The sequence below is a fragment of the Notechis scutatus genome, chromosome Z (genome assembly GCF_049901735.1).
Source record: "Notechis scutatus isolate UNSWTSFEM ecotype Mainland chromosome Z, rNotScu1.2, whole genome shotgun sequence".
Lineage (NCBI taxonomy): Eukaryota > Metazoa > Chordata > Lepidosauria > Squamata > Elapidae > Notechis > Notechis scutatus.
Window position 1 is genome coordinate 34,218,961 of NC_142025.1, and position 19,033 is coordinate 34,237,993.

Here is a 19,033-nt window from a genome sequence, read left to right on the forward strand (position 1 = left end):
ACTTACATTTGGCAACAATTGTAGTCTATAATCTATATAAACAAATGTGTAATTTCTAGGAAGTTATTCAAAGACATATATCATTTTCTCTATCCTAAGCAGCTTTTCACCAAGATTAGGATGCATATCACCTTTCAAATGTTCCTGAATTCCTGTCAAGTCAATAAACAGGAATGGTGACTGCTAATATGGACACAGCTAGAACTAGGAATAAGCCTTGCCACTATTTCAAGTTGCCATAATAATTAGCTTTTTTAAATGGCATGGTTGTCAGAAATCTCAGCCAGCATGGTCTCTGAAAAATGGATTCAAATTCCTGATTTCTCCATATTCAAAGGGCAAAATTCCATTAACTATCAAACAAACTTGAAACTACAGTGTATTAAAAAAATCTTCACACCCATTTAAATGCCAGGTTTTTGATATGTAAAACTCAGACCAAGATAAATCACTTCAGAATTTTTTCACCTTAAATATACAGGTAGTCCTTGACTTACAACCACAAGTGAGCCCAAAATTTATCTTGCAAAGTGAGACATTCGTTAAATGAATTTTTCCTCATTTAAGAAACTTTTTTGCCACAGTGTTTAGTGAATCACTGCAGTGGTTAAATTAACAACATATTTGTTAAGTGAATCTGGCTCCCCCGTTGACTTTGCTTCTAAGAAGGTCGCAAAAGGGATCATGTGATCCTGGGGACACTGCGACTGTCATAAATATGAGTCAGTTGCCAAGCATCTGAATTTTGATCACATGATCATAGAAATAAGTATGAAAAAATGGTCACAAGTCACTTTTTTCAGTGCTGCTGTAACTTCAAAAGGTCACTAAGTGAACTGTTGTAAGTCAAGGACTACCTGTAACATGAGCTGTAGAACTCAAATGAAAAACAAAGTGAAATCTTTTAGGGGAAAAACAACAATGCAAAACTAGAATAATTTGGCTGCATAAGTGTGCATACTCTAGGGATGTGGCTATTTTAACCAATCACACTCAAACTGTGAAAAATTAGTCAAGTGACTCTGATCAAATCTGCATAAAGTTCAGCTGTTCTAGTGGGATTTTTCTGAATTTACTCAGTTGCCTCTTGCAGCAAAAGCCATTGTCTGCCAAGAGCTTAAAAAGCATCAAAGAAATCCGTTGGAAGGCATCAGTCAGGAAAAAGATACAAGAAATTTTTCAAGGCTTTCAATACCATGGAATACAGGGAAGTCATCAACAAGTGGGAAAAAATGGCACCATCCATTACCAAGAAATGGATGTCCTTTCAAAATTGATGGAAAAACAAGAAGAATACTGTCCAAGAAGCTGCCATAAGGCCTACAGCAATATTAAGGAAGCTACAGGGATTTCTGACAAGTACTCATTGTGTATTACGTGTGACAACAATCTCCCATATTCTTTATGTAGTCTGTTGGGTAGGATGGAAATACAAAAGCCATTTCTTACAAAGAAAAATATACAAGCCCAAGTTCATTTTGCAAAAACCTACACAAGTCTGACAAAAGCATGTGGGAAAATGTGTTATGGGCTAATGAGACCAAGGCTGAACTTTTTCATCATAGTTCCCAAAAATGTTTGATGCAAAAACAACACTGCTTATCACCAGAAATACACCATAACCACAGTGAAGCATAGTGGTAGCAGCACTATGCTTTGGGGCAGCTTTTTTTCGGCTGGGGCTTTAGTCAAAGCAAAGGGAATAAACAGTTTCAAATATCAGTCCATTTTTAGGCCGCTGCTAAAATGTTCAACACAACAATGATCCAAATCAAAAAGAGAATGGCTTCACCAGCCAGAGTTCATACTAAAATCCAATTAAAAATCTGTGCGGTGAGTTGGAGAGGGCTTACTTGCAATCTGATAGATTTGGAGCATTTTTACAAGGAAAAGTGCATAAAGATTCCCAGGACAAGACGTGCCATGCCACCCTAACCCCTGCCCCCTCCCCCCCCAAAAGATGAATGTTATCATAAAATCAAAAGGTACTTCAGCAAAGTATTAGTTTAAGGGCACACACATTTATGCAACCATGTTATTGTATGTTTTTTATTATTACTTTCCCCCTAAAAGATTTGTTTTTCAATTGAATTGTACAGCTTATATGTTATATTAATGATTGAAAAAATTCTGAAGTGATTATCTTGGTCTGATTGTTTTTTACATCTCGGTTTATAGACTTTTTGTATCCACTATATAAATGTACTTTCAAGCTCCAAAATAAACCCAGCTATTTTAATATTTCCTAAGTCTGCCTAAACTTGTATTTTATTAGCAGTAAGTATGGAGGGGAAAAAACCCAAGCTAATCATTCAAAAAGCATACCTTCAGGAGAAACTTTTGGTCTTGAACTGTGGAACACATTATAGGATGTTTTATGCTCAGTTCCTTCACTGGCTCAGCATTTAAGAGATTACGTTCTAAACTGACAATCAAACTTCCTGAGTTCTGGAGAATACAAATTAAAACAGCTTATTATCAGTTTTGGATCATGTACATATTTGTGTGCATCCCACTTACGGTGGTAAAAGCTTTGTGTCATTCAATTTACTCAGAAGGCCTAGCATAACAGGTTGATTATAAGACAAAGAGTCTTTTATAGTCCTGCCTCTGAAACACACAACAGCAATTCTTGTAAAAAGTAAAGCCAGCTTTGTTTCCCTGTTCTTCAGATTGCTCGATCAGCTTTTCAGCCCATTACTTTTGCTTTAGGATTGCTAATGCACATCCAATACTCAAATTGCTTTTGTCAGAGATACAGCTGTGTGAAAAAGTTCTGCACGGTTTATAGTTTATGACATTTTTTAGATAGGCCATTGATTTTATGATATTTTATGTTAACTGCTATGCAAATATTGTTATATTTAAATAAATACTGGTGGTTTTTAAGTGAAAAGCATAAGCTTTTTGCAATTTGGTACTGTTTGGATGGGAATTGTGAATTTTCTTGCATGCCTACAATGCATGCTTATGACGACTATGAAAACATTAACTGATGCATACCCAGTAGCATACGTGTTGCAATTACTAAGGCCGATGCTAGTGTTTTGTTTGTGGCCTGAAAAGGACCGTTTAGGTAACCAAACATGGTTACTAATATGAAATTTATTAGATATGGGCTAGATTGAAGAGGCAGGACAACGGGAGAAGGAAAGGATTTCTTTATTTAGCTCTGAACAAAAGACTGCCACCCGGTGTGCCTGCTGTTCTTTTTACAGGCTTCCGTCCACAATTTCAGCCACTGATGGCTGTTCATTTTCCCGCCTGGAAAATGAACCAGTGGGGGAAGTCTGACATCACTGACTTTTCCCCATTGACTAAACACCCCTCCCCTCTTGGAAGAAGCATTCATCCGGTCAGCTCTCACTCACAGACATAATCACGTAAGGAGGAGGGACTCCTGTGAGTGCGACTGGACCTTCGCAGTTCACACACACACACACACCCCGTGGTGGCAACCTGACTAGTTGGGTCTGTTGTCACACCAGAGCCAGCCTCAGGGTTTTTTTAGGGGCGGGGCTGGCTCCAATGGAACAGAGGGCTCTGAGTTCCTTTGCTGGATTTTCCCCTCTTCAGCTAAATTATCCTGCAGTGTACTTGAGTTTGAGTCCCACCCTAGAGTGAGGAGGCTTGTGTTTTCAGTATTTGTAGTTGTTAGGGTTGGTCTTACCTCTCTATGTTGTGTTTCTGTTTCTGAGGTTTTCTGGTCGTTCAGATTCCATTCCAATCGTCCCCGGAGTTGGTCTATGTGTCTGCTCCATATTTTCCCATCTTCTAGTTCTACTCTATCACTCCATATTTTCCCATCTTCCAGTTCTACTCTATCATTTTTCCCCATTGACTATCTAACAAAATTGGCCAGCCCTTATTGCTTATCACTAGATGGCATCGCTTCGGCATAGACTTTATAAGCCTTTGCACGTGATCTTTGGTGACAGTGTGGTATCAGGCTGCAATAAAGGATTCAGTCAACTCCTGCTTGGTCTTCGGATGCTTCTTGCTTATTTCGTAACCAATCTTGGCTCACAAGTTCTCAATTGGGTTCAAATCCGGACTCTGAGCTGGCCAATCCACGAATCAAACACCATGCTTCTTCATCCCCTGCTGGACGGACTTGGCTTGATGACAAGGAATGTTGTCATCCTGGAAGTAAAAGTCCTTCCCTACAAGTTGCTGAACTGAAGGAAGCATGGTCTTTTCCAGGATTTCAACGTACTGCTTCAAATTCATGATTCCCTGCACAATTTGTATCCGACCAATACCAGAAGCAGCGATACAGCCCCAGATCATCACGTGCAATGGATGCTTCACAGATAGATTCAGGCAGTACGGCCTAAATTCTTCATCTGGAAATCTTCTGACATGCTTATTGCACTGATTCCCAGTCAAGTAGAAATTGCTCTTGTCACTGAAGATGATGTTTGCCCACTGTTCATTGGTCCATTTGGCATACTTCTTGGCCCACGCACATCGACGAGCGGTGACCATCTGTGAGCAAAGGTTTACTTCGAGCCCTGCATACTTTGAGCTCTCTGGCAAGCAGTCTGCGATGCACTGTGCTTGTGCACATTTTTACATCACATGTTTCACCCCAAATTCTTGAAATCTGAGGTGAGGTGAGCTTCCTGTCAGCCATTGAAATGCGTTGCAGAGCCCAATCTTGCTGTTTTGTAGACTTTCTTGGTCTTCCAGAGAAGAACCTGTCATCAACTGAACCATTATTTGGTATTTTTCAACCACTCTGCTCACTGTGATGCGATGGCATTTCACTCTCTTGGCTATTTCTGTACAGGAGTAACCCTCTTCATGAAGCACAATGATGCGATGCTGCTGCTCCATACTGATGAAAACAAAGGCCTTCAACCTTGCCCGCAGTCAGAGCTAAATTAAATTTCTCGATACTTTTCATGCCTATTTATAGTCAGAGAGTATGACAACATTGTTTGGCTCACAGATTTAGCCTCTGTGCATTTTGATTGGTCAGCCAAAGCTCACTACTGATTGGCTACTTTCAATCCTAACATTCTCGAAAATGCAAGTTGTATTTGTTTTAGCACATAAACTCACTCAAAACCTTAAAAAGACTTTGGTTATATTAATAAAAATTATGCATCTCAATCTGACTACAGAAATTTTCATTAAAGTACTAATTTTGAGTGGTTTCTATGAGTGAAAAATTGATTAAACATGTAAATACAGCTTAAAACTGAAAGCGTGCAGAACTTTTTCACGCAGCTGTATATCGATCAATCTTAGCTTTGTAAAGAAAATATAAAACTCACCATATACTTCAAAATTCCTGCTTCAGGATGAAGGAATGGCAGCTCAGGGAAAACGTTTTGGACTAGATGAATAAGCTTTTCCTAAGTTAGAAAAAAAAGTCTTCAGTAACGATCACAATATTAAAACAATATCCAGTAATATGTTGGAAGCATGTTTATTCAGTAGTATCACATTGGTGAATCTGCAATGAGCAGGTAAATATTAATGGATAATTAAAAGTCTTTCTTTATCCTCCAACTTCAGTGCAGAATATTTAACTATTTGGTGTCAGTAGAATCTCTTTGTCCCAAACAAATGGCATCATCATAGCTCCACTTGTGTCTTCATTCTTCGGTAAAGCAAGATCTCTAATTGTTTATAGCTATTTTAACTAAACATGGAATGAGAATTCAAAGTATGGATAATTGCACAACCATCCTTGTCTGTAATCTTAAAAACAAAGCCAAAATATAAACCCTATTTTAATTGTGTTTACAACACAATTGTAAGATGTAAGATGGAGAACCATCAGATTCTTCTTGATGGTAACTGATACCAAATGTAGCAACAAACTCCGATTCTCAAAAGAGAGAGAGAGAAGGAGAGGGAGGGAGGGAGAAAATCCTTGTGTATGTGTGGTAGTACCCATCACTAACTTTGTTCCCCAAATTAGGCAGTTTTTCAGAGAAAAGGGGGCACAAGTACTGATCCTCAACTAACTTCTCTAAAATACATCTACTTTCCATCTGTTGCTATTTTATAGTTCCATATAATAGAACACTTAAAAATGCCAAATAATCTTGGTGTGAACCAGAGCACAATTTTCTAATCTGTATTATGGAACAGCCTCTCTGAGATTCAGATGGTTCTGACCTGGTAGGCTCTTGGAATGCCTGAAGACTTGACTCTTCTCAAAGGCATTAGGGCCAGGATGTTAGCTGAGCCCAATATGTGTACTTTGGAGTGCATTTTATCTGAACCTTGTTTGCAGCCTCAGTAGCATTGTATTTGTTTTGCCATTTTAAAAGCACTGCAATCATCAGACTAATTGCATAAATTTAAAAATTATTTCACAACATTAAACTATTATTTGCATCAAACGTTAATTAAAATTGAGGAAATTACTTTATTCTTCTCTTTTTATTTTGTTTTTTCTTTATTCTTAGTTGTCTACGATGAAGTGGGCAGCCTCATAAATTCTTTATGTAAATAAATAAAATGTCAGTCAAAAATATTGACTGATATATTCAATTTTTCCTTCCTGGAAATATATTTAGGAGGAACATGAACAAAAATACAATTTTGCCACTTTATCCATATTCATTTATAAATATGAAAAATATGTATAATTTGGCTCTACTAGACTTTAGTTTATTAAGACACAGAAGACCACAATATTGCTTGAAATGTGAGAACTCTGACATGTCTTAATTTCATAGACATTACACCATATACAGTATTACTTAAAATGAATTTCAGACTAGAAAATGACTTGTTTTAAAGATGCTAATATAACTGAATACTTACATATTCTTCTTGTTCGTTATATATTTCTTGAAACATATTATCCTGCAGAACACTGATTTCTTCGTTTATTTTCACCATTTCAGACTTGCTGTAATTATCAGACTGCAGAAATTTAAAAATTACTACTTCAAAAGATTAAAGTCTTATTTTTACCAGGTAATATACCCACCATAAATTTAGTATACTACTTATTTTTTCTCTTCACCTTCCCATTCCCTGTTCTTGTATTTGAAATTACATTAAATTCTAGTCATCATATCAAATGTGCCTTCTTTTTTGTCTGATCAAATTAATACCAATTTCTTTCAGGTTTTTTTGTTTACATATTGAAGACAAAAGGTAATGTCAGAAGCAACATAGATTTAATTTCATAGCCAAATAAGAATTAATATGATATCTCTCTCATAACCACCTGTTGAAAAGGATTAAGAAACATTTTTATTCATCAAAACAAAGCCATTCTATTATATGCTGCATCTAGACATATTTTGTCCCGCGAGGTGACCCCGTCGAAGGCCCAGTCTCAGGCATTCACGCCAGCGAGGTCACCGACGCCATCAAGGCCATGAAAAACGGTAAGGCAACAGGACCAGACGACATCCCTGCCGACTTCTGGAAAAAGGCACTACCGGGCTCGGCATTGTGGCTGTGCGAGCTGTTCAACAACATCGTCTCCACGGGAATAGTGCCACACGACTGGTACCGCAGCACCACTGTTCCGATCTGGAAGGGAAAGGGCAGCCCAGCGGACTGCTCCAACTATAGACCGGTCAGGTTACTGTCACACACTATGAAGATCTTGACGGCGTCCTCGATAAGCGCATTCGGGACATCGTCGACATCAGCGTCAACCAGGCCGGATTCATCAAGAACTGCGGCACCACCGATGCCATCTTCGGTGTGCGGATGCTGATGGAGGCTCACAGAGAGAAGAAAATCCCGCTCCACACCGCCTTCTTGGACTTGGAAAAGGCCTTCGACCGAGTCCCGCACGATCTCATCTGAGTACGCACTGCGAGATCACGGCGTGCCCGAGCTACTCGTACAATGGGTCCAACTCCTATACAGATGTCACAAAAGCCGTGTAAGCGGCAGCTGGGATATCAGAGGAGTTCAATATCACCGTCGGCGTACACCAGGGCTCTGCTCTCTCACCACTGCTGTTCATTCTGGTGATGGACACAATTACACACGACCTGCACACGCCCGCCCCATGGACGCTGCTCTACGCCGATGATGTGTTCCTGGCCAACCTGCGCAAGGCTGAACTCGAGCACCTAGTCCAACAGTGGCACGACTGCCTCGAACAGTTCGGGCTCCGGTTGAACCTAAAGAAGTCCGAATACCTGACCACTGACAACGAAACGACAGGCTCCATCCACGTGAACGGGCAGGAGCTACCGCGCGCCTCCATCTTCAAGTACCTGGGAACTACTCTTGGGGAAGAAGGCCTACTACAAACTGAGGTGGCAGCCAGGATCAACGCAGCGTGGGGCAAATGGAAGTCCGTCACGGGCGTCCTCTGTGACAAGAAGATGCCGATGCGCCTGAAGGCGAAAATCTATAACTCTGTGGTGCGCCCGTGGCCATATACGGCGCAGAGTGCTGGCCACGACCAAAGAAGTCGAAAGCAGACTCCAGACAATGGAGATGCGAATGCTCCGATGGTCGGTAGGCCTCACCCTACTCGATCGCGTCAGGAATGAAGAAGTGCGCAGACGGTTCAACGTCGTGCCCATCCCCACGGTCATGAGGCAGTCCCGGCTACGATGGTTCGGCCATGTGAGTCGCGCCAAGGAAGAATCCATCATCAAATCTGCGATGAAGGTGATTGTCGGAGGAGCGAGACCGCATGGTAGACCTAAGCAACGCTGGATGGACACGATCAAGGCCGATCTAGAGATCGCGAAGGCAGACCCGACATACGTGGCAGACAGAGAGGTGTGGAAGCAGTACTCAAGGACATTAGCGGACCTCGCCAGAGCGCGAGACAAACGCTGAAGAAAAGAAGAAGAAGAAGAAGAAGAAGAAGAAGAAGAAGAAGAAGAAGAAGAAGAAGAAGAAGAAGAAGAAGAAGAAGAAGAAGAAGAAGAAAGAAGAAGAAGAAGAAGAAGAAGAAGAAGAAGAAGAAGAAGAAGAAGAAGAAGAAGAAGAAGAAGAAGAAGAAGAAGAAGAAGAAGAAGAAGAAGAAGAAGAAGACATATTTTGTCCAGTTTGCTCACCACAATTTAAGGAGGACAACATGGAACTCGAAAGAGTACAAAGAAGAGCAATAAGGACTTAGAAAAAGACTTAGAACAGAGATTCGTCAAACTTTCTTGATTTACTGTTTTTTTTTAAACTTAATTTTTGAGTCTCTAAGGACACTAATAATCACAGTGCTGTTAGGCCACAATATATATTTAGCAGTCGCCTTTATTAAGTAGTTAGTTCCAAATTTAAGCATCCAAGACACAAGTTTGGGAATTGTAGACTCGGCAGTCTACAAGTTTATAGATTTATTCTCCTTAGTACCTGAGAATCCATCCAAACTCAAATCAGGAAAAATGTCCTAACTATAATATTAGCAAGAGTTAGATATTGCTCCACAGTACTTTCAACACTTTCTGAGTGGTTTACAAATAACAGCTATTAAGCAGTGGAAAAACCTTATCCTGGAATTATAGATGCTCCATCACCAGGTTTTTCAATAATGGCTCGGCAGCCATTCCAGCCATAGGTAGAATGATTTCTTACCTTCATGGCCTCCACAGTACCTTCCATTCATATGACTACCAGACACTATCCAATGAAAGTTTTAGTCAGCTACAAAAAGCCAATGCATCAACAAAGCTGCATCATCATGATCACAAGACACGATGCTATCACTCTATACTGCACTAGTGAAGCCACACTTGGAATACTGCATCAAATTCTGGTTATCATTATACAAAAAAGATGCTGCTATCTTAGAAAATGTGTAGAGAAGAGCAACGAACATGATAAGGGGCCTGGCAACTGAACTGTGTGATGAACACTTAAGAGAAGTAGATACATCTAGCCTACTTAAGAGAAATGATGGGATGAATTGATTGTTATCTTCCAGTACTTAAGGGCCAATCAAGAGAAGGGTTGATTTATTCTCCAAACACCTAGAGCAGGACAATGGATGGAAGCTTGTTAAAGAGAGATCCAAATCAGAGAAATTTCCTGACAATAAAAACAATCAATGGAATAGCTTGCACCCCCAAATTGTGGGTGCTCTATAGCTGGAGGTTTTCAAGAAAAGACAAAAGTGTCAGGGTAATGATGATTTAATAGCTGACCAGCTGCTATAATATTGTAATGATGCTAAAATTATATAATGCTGGAATGAGATTTTTGGGGCCTATATCTCTTTAAGAGTCTATATTATAAGAGGGGTATTTGCTCCTGGGTTGTCTCACCTAGTCACATTGTGCACACTCTGACAAGTTTTTGTTACTGTCACATGACTCTGATTAATTTGTCAGATGTGTCATTATAAGAAATTGTATGCTAAATGAAACAGACATTTGGATTAATCCTAGAGGGTGATAATTCCCTCTAACTAAAATTTTCTCTGGGTATTTATATAGTTCTGAGTGGTTTTTTTTCTTATTTAGCATTTCCTTTCATGTTTCTTAATGCCTGTATGCTCCTCATAACTCTTTCATCCCAATTCTACATTAACTGTACAATCAACCTTTTACAGCTTTCCAATCTCATACTGTTTAATGTATCCATTTTGGAATTATGATAACCTGATACAAAACAAATGGAATATCTGTTGTTTTTAACTGCATAATCAATAATAGGTGTAGAAATTGTGTACTTTCTCAAATTACAATAATCAAGAATGAGGAGTATTAGCAATGTGAAACACTATGTGCAAATTAAATTGTTCAGGAATCTGCCATTTTTGTTTCTTTTCAATTTTGTTCTAATATAAATCCCTTTAGCCTTTCATTTGGATTTACATGAATAAATTATGTCCATAACAACATTTTTCCCAAGCTAGAAACCAACATTTTCTATGTCCACCCACCATTTCTTATGGAAAATAAGAAATATAATAATATTGAAACATCAAAATAGCATTGCCATACATCTTCCAAGTTGTTTTTTTCTACTAATTTCCACCTCAACTGAGCCTTTATGTTTTTCACTCTCTTCTTTATCAGTAACAAATCATCAATATTAGGAGTTACATCTAGCCACTTCACAATCTGGTTTCTGAACTGAAAAAGAAAACACACTATTAATGAGAAAAGATTTCTTTAAATGGAAAAAGCTCCTATACTTTTAGGAATATTATTCCTTATACACAAATTGCATTACAATGTGTTAACATTTTCAGATCACATTTTTAAATCAAACATAAAGGTTGGGTTGTACTATTATATTTACATTACTCATTAAATGTTGTTTTTTTTCCTACTGAAGTTATTGAAAAAGATGCATAAGTATCTTTTAAAAAGCTGTTAGTAACTTTCTACATTCTAGGATATGACAGAGAAGCAGGTAGACAACTGACCTCACAACTTTCAAGATATTTTTGATTCACTTTATTTATGAGATCTTGTTCTTGAAGGATCTTCCGCATAATCATACTATACATATTTAAGATTATTTTTTGGTCTTTTTCATCTAGCTCCTGAAAGAAATTAGAGTACCATTAAATATCTATAACAAAATTGCAACATTTGTTGGTTTTTAAAATATGAATTGTATTCTAAATGGAAAAATATGAGTTTTCAATTTTTGTTTGATGAAGTAGAAAGTACACCATTTTTAAGAACTCTCACAAATATAAATAACAACAGAAACATAATCTTCTATACAATTTATATCCATACTTCTTGATCAAGCAGGTTACAAGGCTGAATATGGCAAGATGAGCTCTATAAAGCAGACACATCTTTGCAACAGAATCAGAGTAAAAGAGAAATTTTGATTGCAAGGAGGCTGCAATGTCTCTAATTTCAAGAACAGTGGTATATACTATTGATTCAGCACTATTGAAACTTCAGTCACTAAAGAAATAGTTGTTAAGCAAGGACTACCTGTATGCTATGCTATATTTTTACTGCTATGGTTAGCTTTATGGTTTTAATATGTTATTACAAGCACCATAATATATTCTTACAATAGAGTTAATTCATGATTTAATATTTAGTAGATGTCTTGGAAGGAAAGTTTCACTAAAAGATGCAATGCACATATTTTTAAATACAGGTGAGAAATTCCTGGCCCCTTTCTGAAAATTTGAAGAAAAACGGAGAAGCAAGTTGGAATCTTTTTCAAGAAACTAACAGCAACTTGCTTTGCATAAAAAGACCTGGGGTTTATACAAGTTTTTAATCCACGTAAAGGTAATGAAAGTATTCCAAAAATCTTATTACATTAAAAGGTGCTATCAATATTCAGCACAACTCTTATTCCAGCTACCCGGAGATCTAGGTTTGAGAATGAAAGGGTGGTTTAGTTATAGTTGTCTGCCAGTTATAGTTGTCAGCATCTTCTTAAATTTTATGTATTTTTTCTGAGATTGTGCTGCAGCTGTAGACAATAACCAAATGAATCCAAGAGGAAATACAGCTTCTTTGAAGAGTTATCAAAAACTGCTTTGTACTCTTCAAAACTGAATCACTGCAAAACTCCTGTGTAGTGCCTCATGATATACAGTACTCATTCCATGATTGGGAAATAGTAAATAATGTGACAGACTGCTATGGCAATACACTATGAGAATAACCTTGGAAAACAAGATGAGGAGCAGCCACAATCTTGACAATTACCAAACAATAGTTGGGATGGATAGATTATGACTGGATGGGGTGGGTGGGGAGGATTATATTTGTTGCCCCCACAAACACGCACACACCATCCTTCCATGCTCTCTGAGCTTGCTTGTTTTTTTGCAGACGTTTTATTACCCAAACTAAGTAATATCTAAAAACATCTAAGTAACTTTAAAAGCTGCTACAAAACACTATGCCATCAGATAAAGGCAGAATGTACCAATTACTACTGCAAACAAACTGTTAGTAAACTGAGCAAAAACTGTTACACACAAAATTCACCTACACCTTCTATAATTTCATAAATACCAAACTTAAAGACTCGAAAACCATGCCACCCCTAAAAGAGCCTAACAGGAAAGATTATGATGATGAAGCCGTTAAGGCCAATATTTTCAACACATTCTTCAATTCAGTCCTTGTCAACAGCAATGGCTCGTGCCCCACATTTCCTAATCGAACCATAACTAATTGCAACGATCTTCTACATATTGATTTTACAGAAGATAATATTGAAAAGGCACTCCGCAACATAAAACCATCTATATCTATTGGCCCTGATGAATTATGTGCCTTCTACTTGAAAAAGCTTTCCACTGCCATAGCCAAACCACTAAGTACAATCTACGAGGTATCTTTTAGAACCAGCTCTTTGCCCGACCTATGGTCATTAGCCACAGTTTGTCAGTGTTCCAGCAAATCTCCATTCCAATCAGTAACTCTGAGACAAACATATCTCAAAAGTACCTTTATTAGAAGAGCACCTGGCACATCTGTGGAATCCCGAATCTAAAAGTTTTCGAGCTTTCCACAATTCCCAACCTACAAATCCATCCCCCCTTGGTCGTCATCACATCAACATGGCCCAATCACGATCCATCCAAAAGTAAGATCCTTATTTCATCCTGTGCCATACTAAATGACCTTGAACTAACAACAGAATTTTATTTTGTCTACTTAGAGCTACTTAATTGAAATAACCCCCCTTCCACTTTCTCAGGCTATGTGGCAGCATGGAATATGGCTTCCAAAGCTGACACAGTTATTCCTATCTTCAAAAAGGGAGATCCCAGCTTTGTTGAAAATTACAGAACAATCTCATTATGTTGTGTCACCTGCAAAGTCATGAAATCAATCATCAACCAATCCATTACCTTCCACTAAGAGACAAACATCCTACTCTCTAACAAACAGTTTGGTTTCAGGAAAAATTTGTCTTCTAATCTATAACTCCTACACTGTAGTAACATTTGGACTACACAACTCGACTGGTAAAGCAATAGATGCAATTTACATAGACTTCTGCAAAGCCTTTGATTCAATAGTACACGACAAACTACTGTTAAAACTACGCTTATAGCATTTCTGGATTACTGCACAAATGAATAGCTACATTCCTGTCAAACAGGAAACAAGTAGTCAAAATAAGGAGTGCTCTATCAAACCTTGCACCAATTAACAGCGATGTCCCCCAAGGCAGCCTTCTAGGACTCACTTTCTTTCTAATCTATATAAATGACCTTTGCGATCATATTATAAGCAACTGCGTCCTCTTCGCTGATGACGTAAAACTATTTAACACCACTGACAGTACGGCTACTCTACAAAGCGACCTTGACTGGCTGAACAATTGGCAACTTCAAATCTCAATCAACAAATGCTCTGTCTTACACATTAGCAACAAAAATCAGAACACAAATACAAACTGGGTGGATACGACCTTGTTGACAACCCTCACTCTGTCAAGGACCTAGGAGTACTCATTTCAAAAGATCTAAGCCCCAGAGCTCACTGTAACAAATTGCCAAAAAAGCATTAAGAGTTGTTAATCTAATTTTGCAAAGCTTCTTCTCCAGTAACACTGTACTGCAAACCCGGGCATACAAAACCTTTGTCAGACCAATTCTCGAATACAGCTCATCTGCCTGGAATCCACACTATATAACAGACATTAATACAATTGAGTGAGTCCAGAGGTATTTCACGGGAAGAATACTCCATTCCTCTGCTCGCAATAGAATACCTTATGCTACCAGGCTTGAAATTTTGGACCTGGACAACTTAGAACTATGCCGCCTATGGTCTGGACTAAGCTTAGTAAACAAAATTGTCTGCTACAATGTTCTATCTGTCAATGACTACTTCAGTTTCAACTGCAATAATACATGGGCCAACAATAGATACAAACTCAAAGTAAATCGTTCCAAACCTGATTACAGAAAATATGATTTCAGTGACAGAATGGTCAATGCCTGGAACTCACTGACTCTGTTATTACATCCACAAACCCCCAAAACTTTAACCTTAAACTGTTTACCGTGGACCTCACTCCATTCCTAAGAAGTATGTAAGGGGGCGTGCGTAAGCGCAAAAGCGTGCCTACATCCCTGTCCTGTTCCCATCTATTTATTCATACTCATTTATTATGTATATAATTATACCTGTTTATACTTATATGTGTATATGTTATGTTCATACTTATACTTGCTTTCTCATTCATGCTTGACACACAAAATTAACAAACAAACATCATCAGCGCTAGCACAGATGATGTTTCCTAGTTTGGGTAATGAAACATCTCCAAGAAAACAAGCAGGCTCAGACAGCACCAAGGACCTCTCTTCAAGCCTGAGCTACAATATTCTCCTTTATTAGTGTCTTTACATCCTCCCCAACATCCAGTCAGAACCTATCCTTCCATACCTCTCCTTTCCTCCATCACAAGTGATGATGTTTCTTGGTTGAGAAACTAAACATTTTGTTCTTCCTCAAGGAAAAACCAGTCCTGTTGCCTTTTGAAACAAAGCACTTTTGAAACTTTTATGTGAAAGGAAAAATATAGTAATATAGCTTACGGTTAGAAACATGTCATATTCTTGCGAAATATCATGCTCGACATTCTTAAGAACTTCATCTACATTGAAAGCTACATCCTCGGATTTCATTAATATTGCTGATTCTATGTCAAAAAACTTGACAGGAAAAAGAGACACAAACAAAAAGTTGTTATCTACAGTACTATTAATCTGCAAAGTAATTTCAGAAAGATTACTCAAACAGTTAATAGCGAATGAGAAAACTGCAGTGTTAGACTGCGTTCCATTCTGCCTTGAGCAATCTATCTTTTTAAGCAAGAAAGCAAAAGAATAAATAGCCAAATCTCCCAAAAATTACTGACATTGACTTGCAAATAAAGCCATCACACTCCAATGCACCTTGTCAACACTCAAATTGAGGGTGTTCAGTTGATTGATCTGTGCATCACCTTAACTTTTTTTTTTTTAACTAAGGAAAATCCCCTTTCAATACGGACCAGAAAAACTTCCAGAAGTGCTACATTACAGTTGTGCCACACTTATTCACTCTTAATGACAAGATTGGAACAAGTATTCATTTTGTTTTGCTATCTAGTACTTGAAAAAATAAGCTAAAGCTCAATTGGCAAGACACTCAAGGAAATTGACCTGCCTCGGAGAACTGGATCTTACCTTGGTGTAATAGGGCATGCGGTATGTTTGCATCATGGTTCCAAGCCAATGGAACAGAATTTGAAACACCTCAATTTCTTTTAGACCAAATCCATTGAAAACACTATTCTTTTATTTCATTAATTGAAGTGATTCCATTTCAAATTGTTAATCAGAGCTGAATATTATTCCCCAGCAAGACATGAATTCAGTCCAGTCGTCATTGTAAATTAAATCATAATACTAATTTTCTCCTGAAGACCACTGTAGCAAAAATTTTATTTTTGACCAACAATTCTCTGTTCAAATATTAATTGCTATTTTATATAATGAAGTATTCCATTTTGTATCTTCTATTGTAATATTTTTTGCAAAAGCAACAATTATCTCATTTGGATTCAGCTGCAGTATACAAAGCAAAAAAGAAGTAGGTTACTTTTCTACATTTTACTGCCTTTTAATGAAATAAGAGCATTGTCTTACCAGAATGCTTCTTCTCGGCATGGCGATGGAGAATCCACGGATGGGTTGACACATGCCTAAACCCAGACTGAGTCCTTAATCTTTTGCCACACCCATTGTCAATTGTCATTTTCCCCAGTTCACGATGAAGGCGCGGTCAACTGAAGAACTCTTTGGTGGCGTTGGCTCTTTTGCTCCTCCTATGCTGGACGAGGGACCTGATTGCCTCCCAGGGAGGGAGTGGATTCTGCATCACCGTGCTGAGAAGCATTCAGGTAAGACAACGCTCTTTCTCCAGCACGTCGATTGGAGAATCCACGGATGGGACATACCAAAGCCTGATGTCCCTAAGGGCGGGGATTGTGGTCCTGAGTCCCCCTAGCTACATGCACTCGCTGAAGCACCTGCCTCCGAAAGGCAGCCTCAGCTATGGTAAAAATGTCCAACTTATAATGGCACACAAAGGGAGATGGAGAGGATCATGTCACCGCCCTGCAGATCTCTTCAATCGAGGCCTGTGTCACCCATGCAGCTGTGGTTGCAGCGCTTCGGGTAGAATGGATGGTTAACCGTCTGGGGACCGGAATGGACAGTTCCTCATAGATCTTTGCATTACATGTCCTTATCTAACTGCCTATGGTCGATGAAGTGACCTTTGAACCTAGAGAAGATGGTTGGAACGAGATAAACAACGATTCAGATTTACAGTGACGCAAAGTCCATTTTATGTACCTGAGTAGAGCCCTCCTTACATCCAGAGTGTGCCATCTCTGTTCCAGCAGATGAGAAGGACCTGGACAGAAGTTTGGCAACGCTATCTCCTGAGCCCGGTTGAAACAGGAGTTGATCTTAGGGACGAATGAGGGATCCAGACATAAAACCACCCTGTCTGCGTGGAAGGTACAGAATTCCTCTCTTATGGAGAGAGCAGCCAGTTCTGAGATTCGCCTGGCCGTTGTGATGGCAACTAAAAAGGTGACCTTAAAAGACAGAAAACGCAGATTCGTAGATCTGAGAGGTTCAAAAGGTAGCAAGGTAAGGGCGTGTAAAACCTAGATAAGTCCCACATATACCTGTGTACAGGTGGCTTTAAATTAATCACCCCCCTTAAAAAGGAGCACACTACCAGATGGTGTGCTATGGAGTCCAAGTCCCCATAAGTCAATACTGAAGACAAGGCCGCAACCTGTCTTCGGATGGTGTTAGGGGCTAACCCCTTATCTAGATCCTCTTGCAAAAAATCCAGGATCTGAGGGATGGAAACTGATGTGGGGTCCAGACCTGACTTAGCATACCAACTGCAGAATGCCTTCCAAGTAGAATTATAAATTCTGTTGGTGGAAAGCCTCCTAGAAGCCTGTATCGTCTGTATCACCTTTCTTGAAAAGTTGTCCCTGATCAGGATCCTCCTCTCAAGTGCCAGGCGGTCAGTTGGAGCCACTGAGGCTCTGGATGGACCAAGACCCACTGGCTGAGAGAGACCCTGTCTCGAGGGATTCTCTAGGGCCGGGACACAGAGAGACTGACATGGTCTGCATACCATGGCAGTCTGGGCCAATGGGGTGCAATGAGCAAAATCTCTGCCTGCTCCACGAGAAGTTTCCTGATCATTCCCAGTATGATGGGGAGAGGAGGCAATGCATACAACAGGCCCTTGGGCCATGGGCAGCGGAGGGAGTTGACTCCCTCTGCTCCTGGAGCCGAAAACCTCATGAAGTATTTGGGAAGTGGCGAATTCGTTGGGGTGGAGAATAAGTCCAGGACCGGGCAGCCGAACCTCTCGCACAGTTCCTAGAAAAGTCTGGGTGCAGCTGCCACTCGGAGTGATCCACCATGCTCCGGCTGAGAAAGTCTGCCTGCACATTTGCCATGCCTGAGATGTGCTCCGCCTTGATGAAACTCAGGTGAGCCTCTGCCCAGAGAAATAGTTGCTCCACCTCACGCATGAGACCTCGAATGGGTGCCCCCTTGGTGGTTGACATGCGCTTTTGTGGCCACATTGTCTGTCAAGATTAATAAGTGATGCCCCTCTGCCGTGGCTTTGAAATGACGAAGAGCGAGATGGAACACTCGGAGCTCCAGCCAATTGATGTTGTGCTTGAAGTCTGCCTGAGACCATTGTCCTTGAGCCAACTGTTGCTGGAGATGGGCTCCCTATTCGAACAGGCTGGCATCTGAGGTCAGGGTCAGAAGGCTGGCCTCCTTGAACAATGTTCCCCTGGCTATTCCTGGGGACACCTACCACCTGAGGGACCTGACTGTTTCTAATGGAACCCTGACCTTGGAAGTGGAATTGCTGACCCCCTGCTTTCTGGAATGGTAGCAGGAACCATTGCAGAGTTGTTAGGTGTGATCAGGCCCAAGGAACAATGGCTATGCTCAAGACCATCTTTCCCAGGAGCTGAGAGAGAACTGCCAATGGGACAAGGCGTTCCGTTCTGATTTGGGTGACTAAGGACTTGATACTGTTCTGTTGTTCCTGGGAAAGATAAGACTTCTCACAGCCTAGTGTCT

At 39.7% G+C, this 19,033-nt stretch overlaps 1 protein-coding gene across 3 annotated transcripts in view; it reads right to left on the reverse strand.

Annotated features, from left to right (window-relative positions):
- Positions 1–19,033, reverse strand: part of STK31 (serine/threonine kinase 31) — a 91,634-nt gene that overhangs the window by 15,394 nt on the left and 57,207 nt on the right. For 2 of the 3 annotated variants that reach the window (XM_087946917.1, XM_087946916.1), the window contains exons 13-18: positions 15,446–15,562; positions 11,324–11,443; positions 10,896–11,027; positions 6,790–6,891; positions 5,283–5,363; positions 2,326–2,448 (exon numbers count right to left, since the gene is read on the reverse strand). In XM_087946917.1, coding sequence (XP_087803043.1) covers positions 2,326–2,448; positions 5,283–5,363; positions 6,790–6,891; positions 10,896–11,027; positions 11,324–11,443; positions 15,446–15,562 — 675 coding nt within the window. The remainder of the gene's footprint in view (positions 1–2,325; positions 2,449–5,282; positions 5,364–6,789; positions 6,892–10,895; positions 11,028–11,323; positions 11,444–15,445; positions 15,563–19,033) is intronic. The other variant, XM_087946919.1, reaches the window with a different exon arrangement.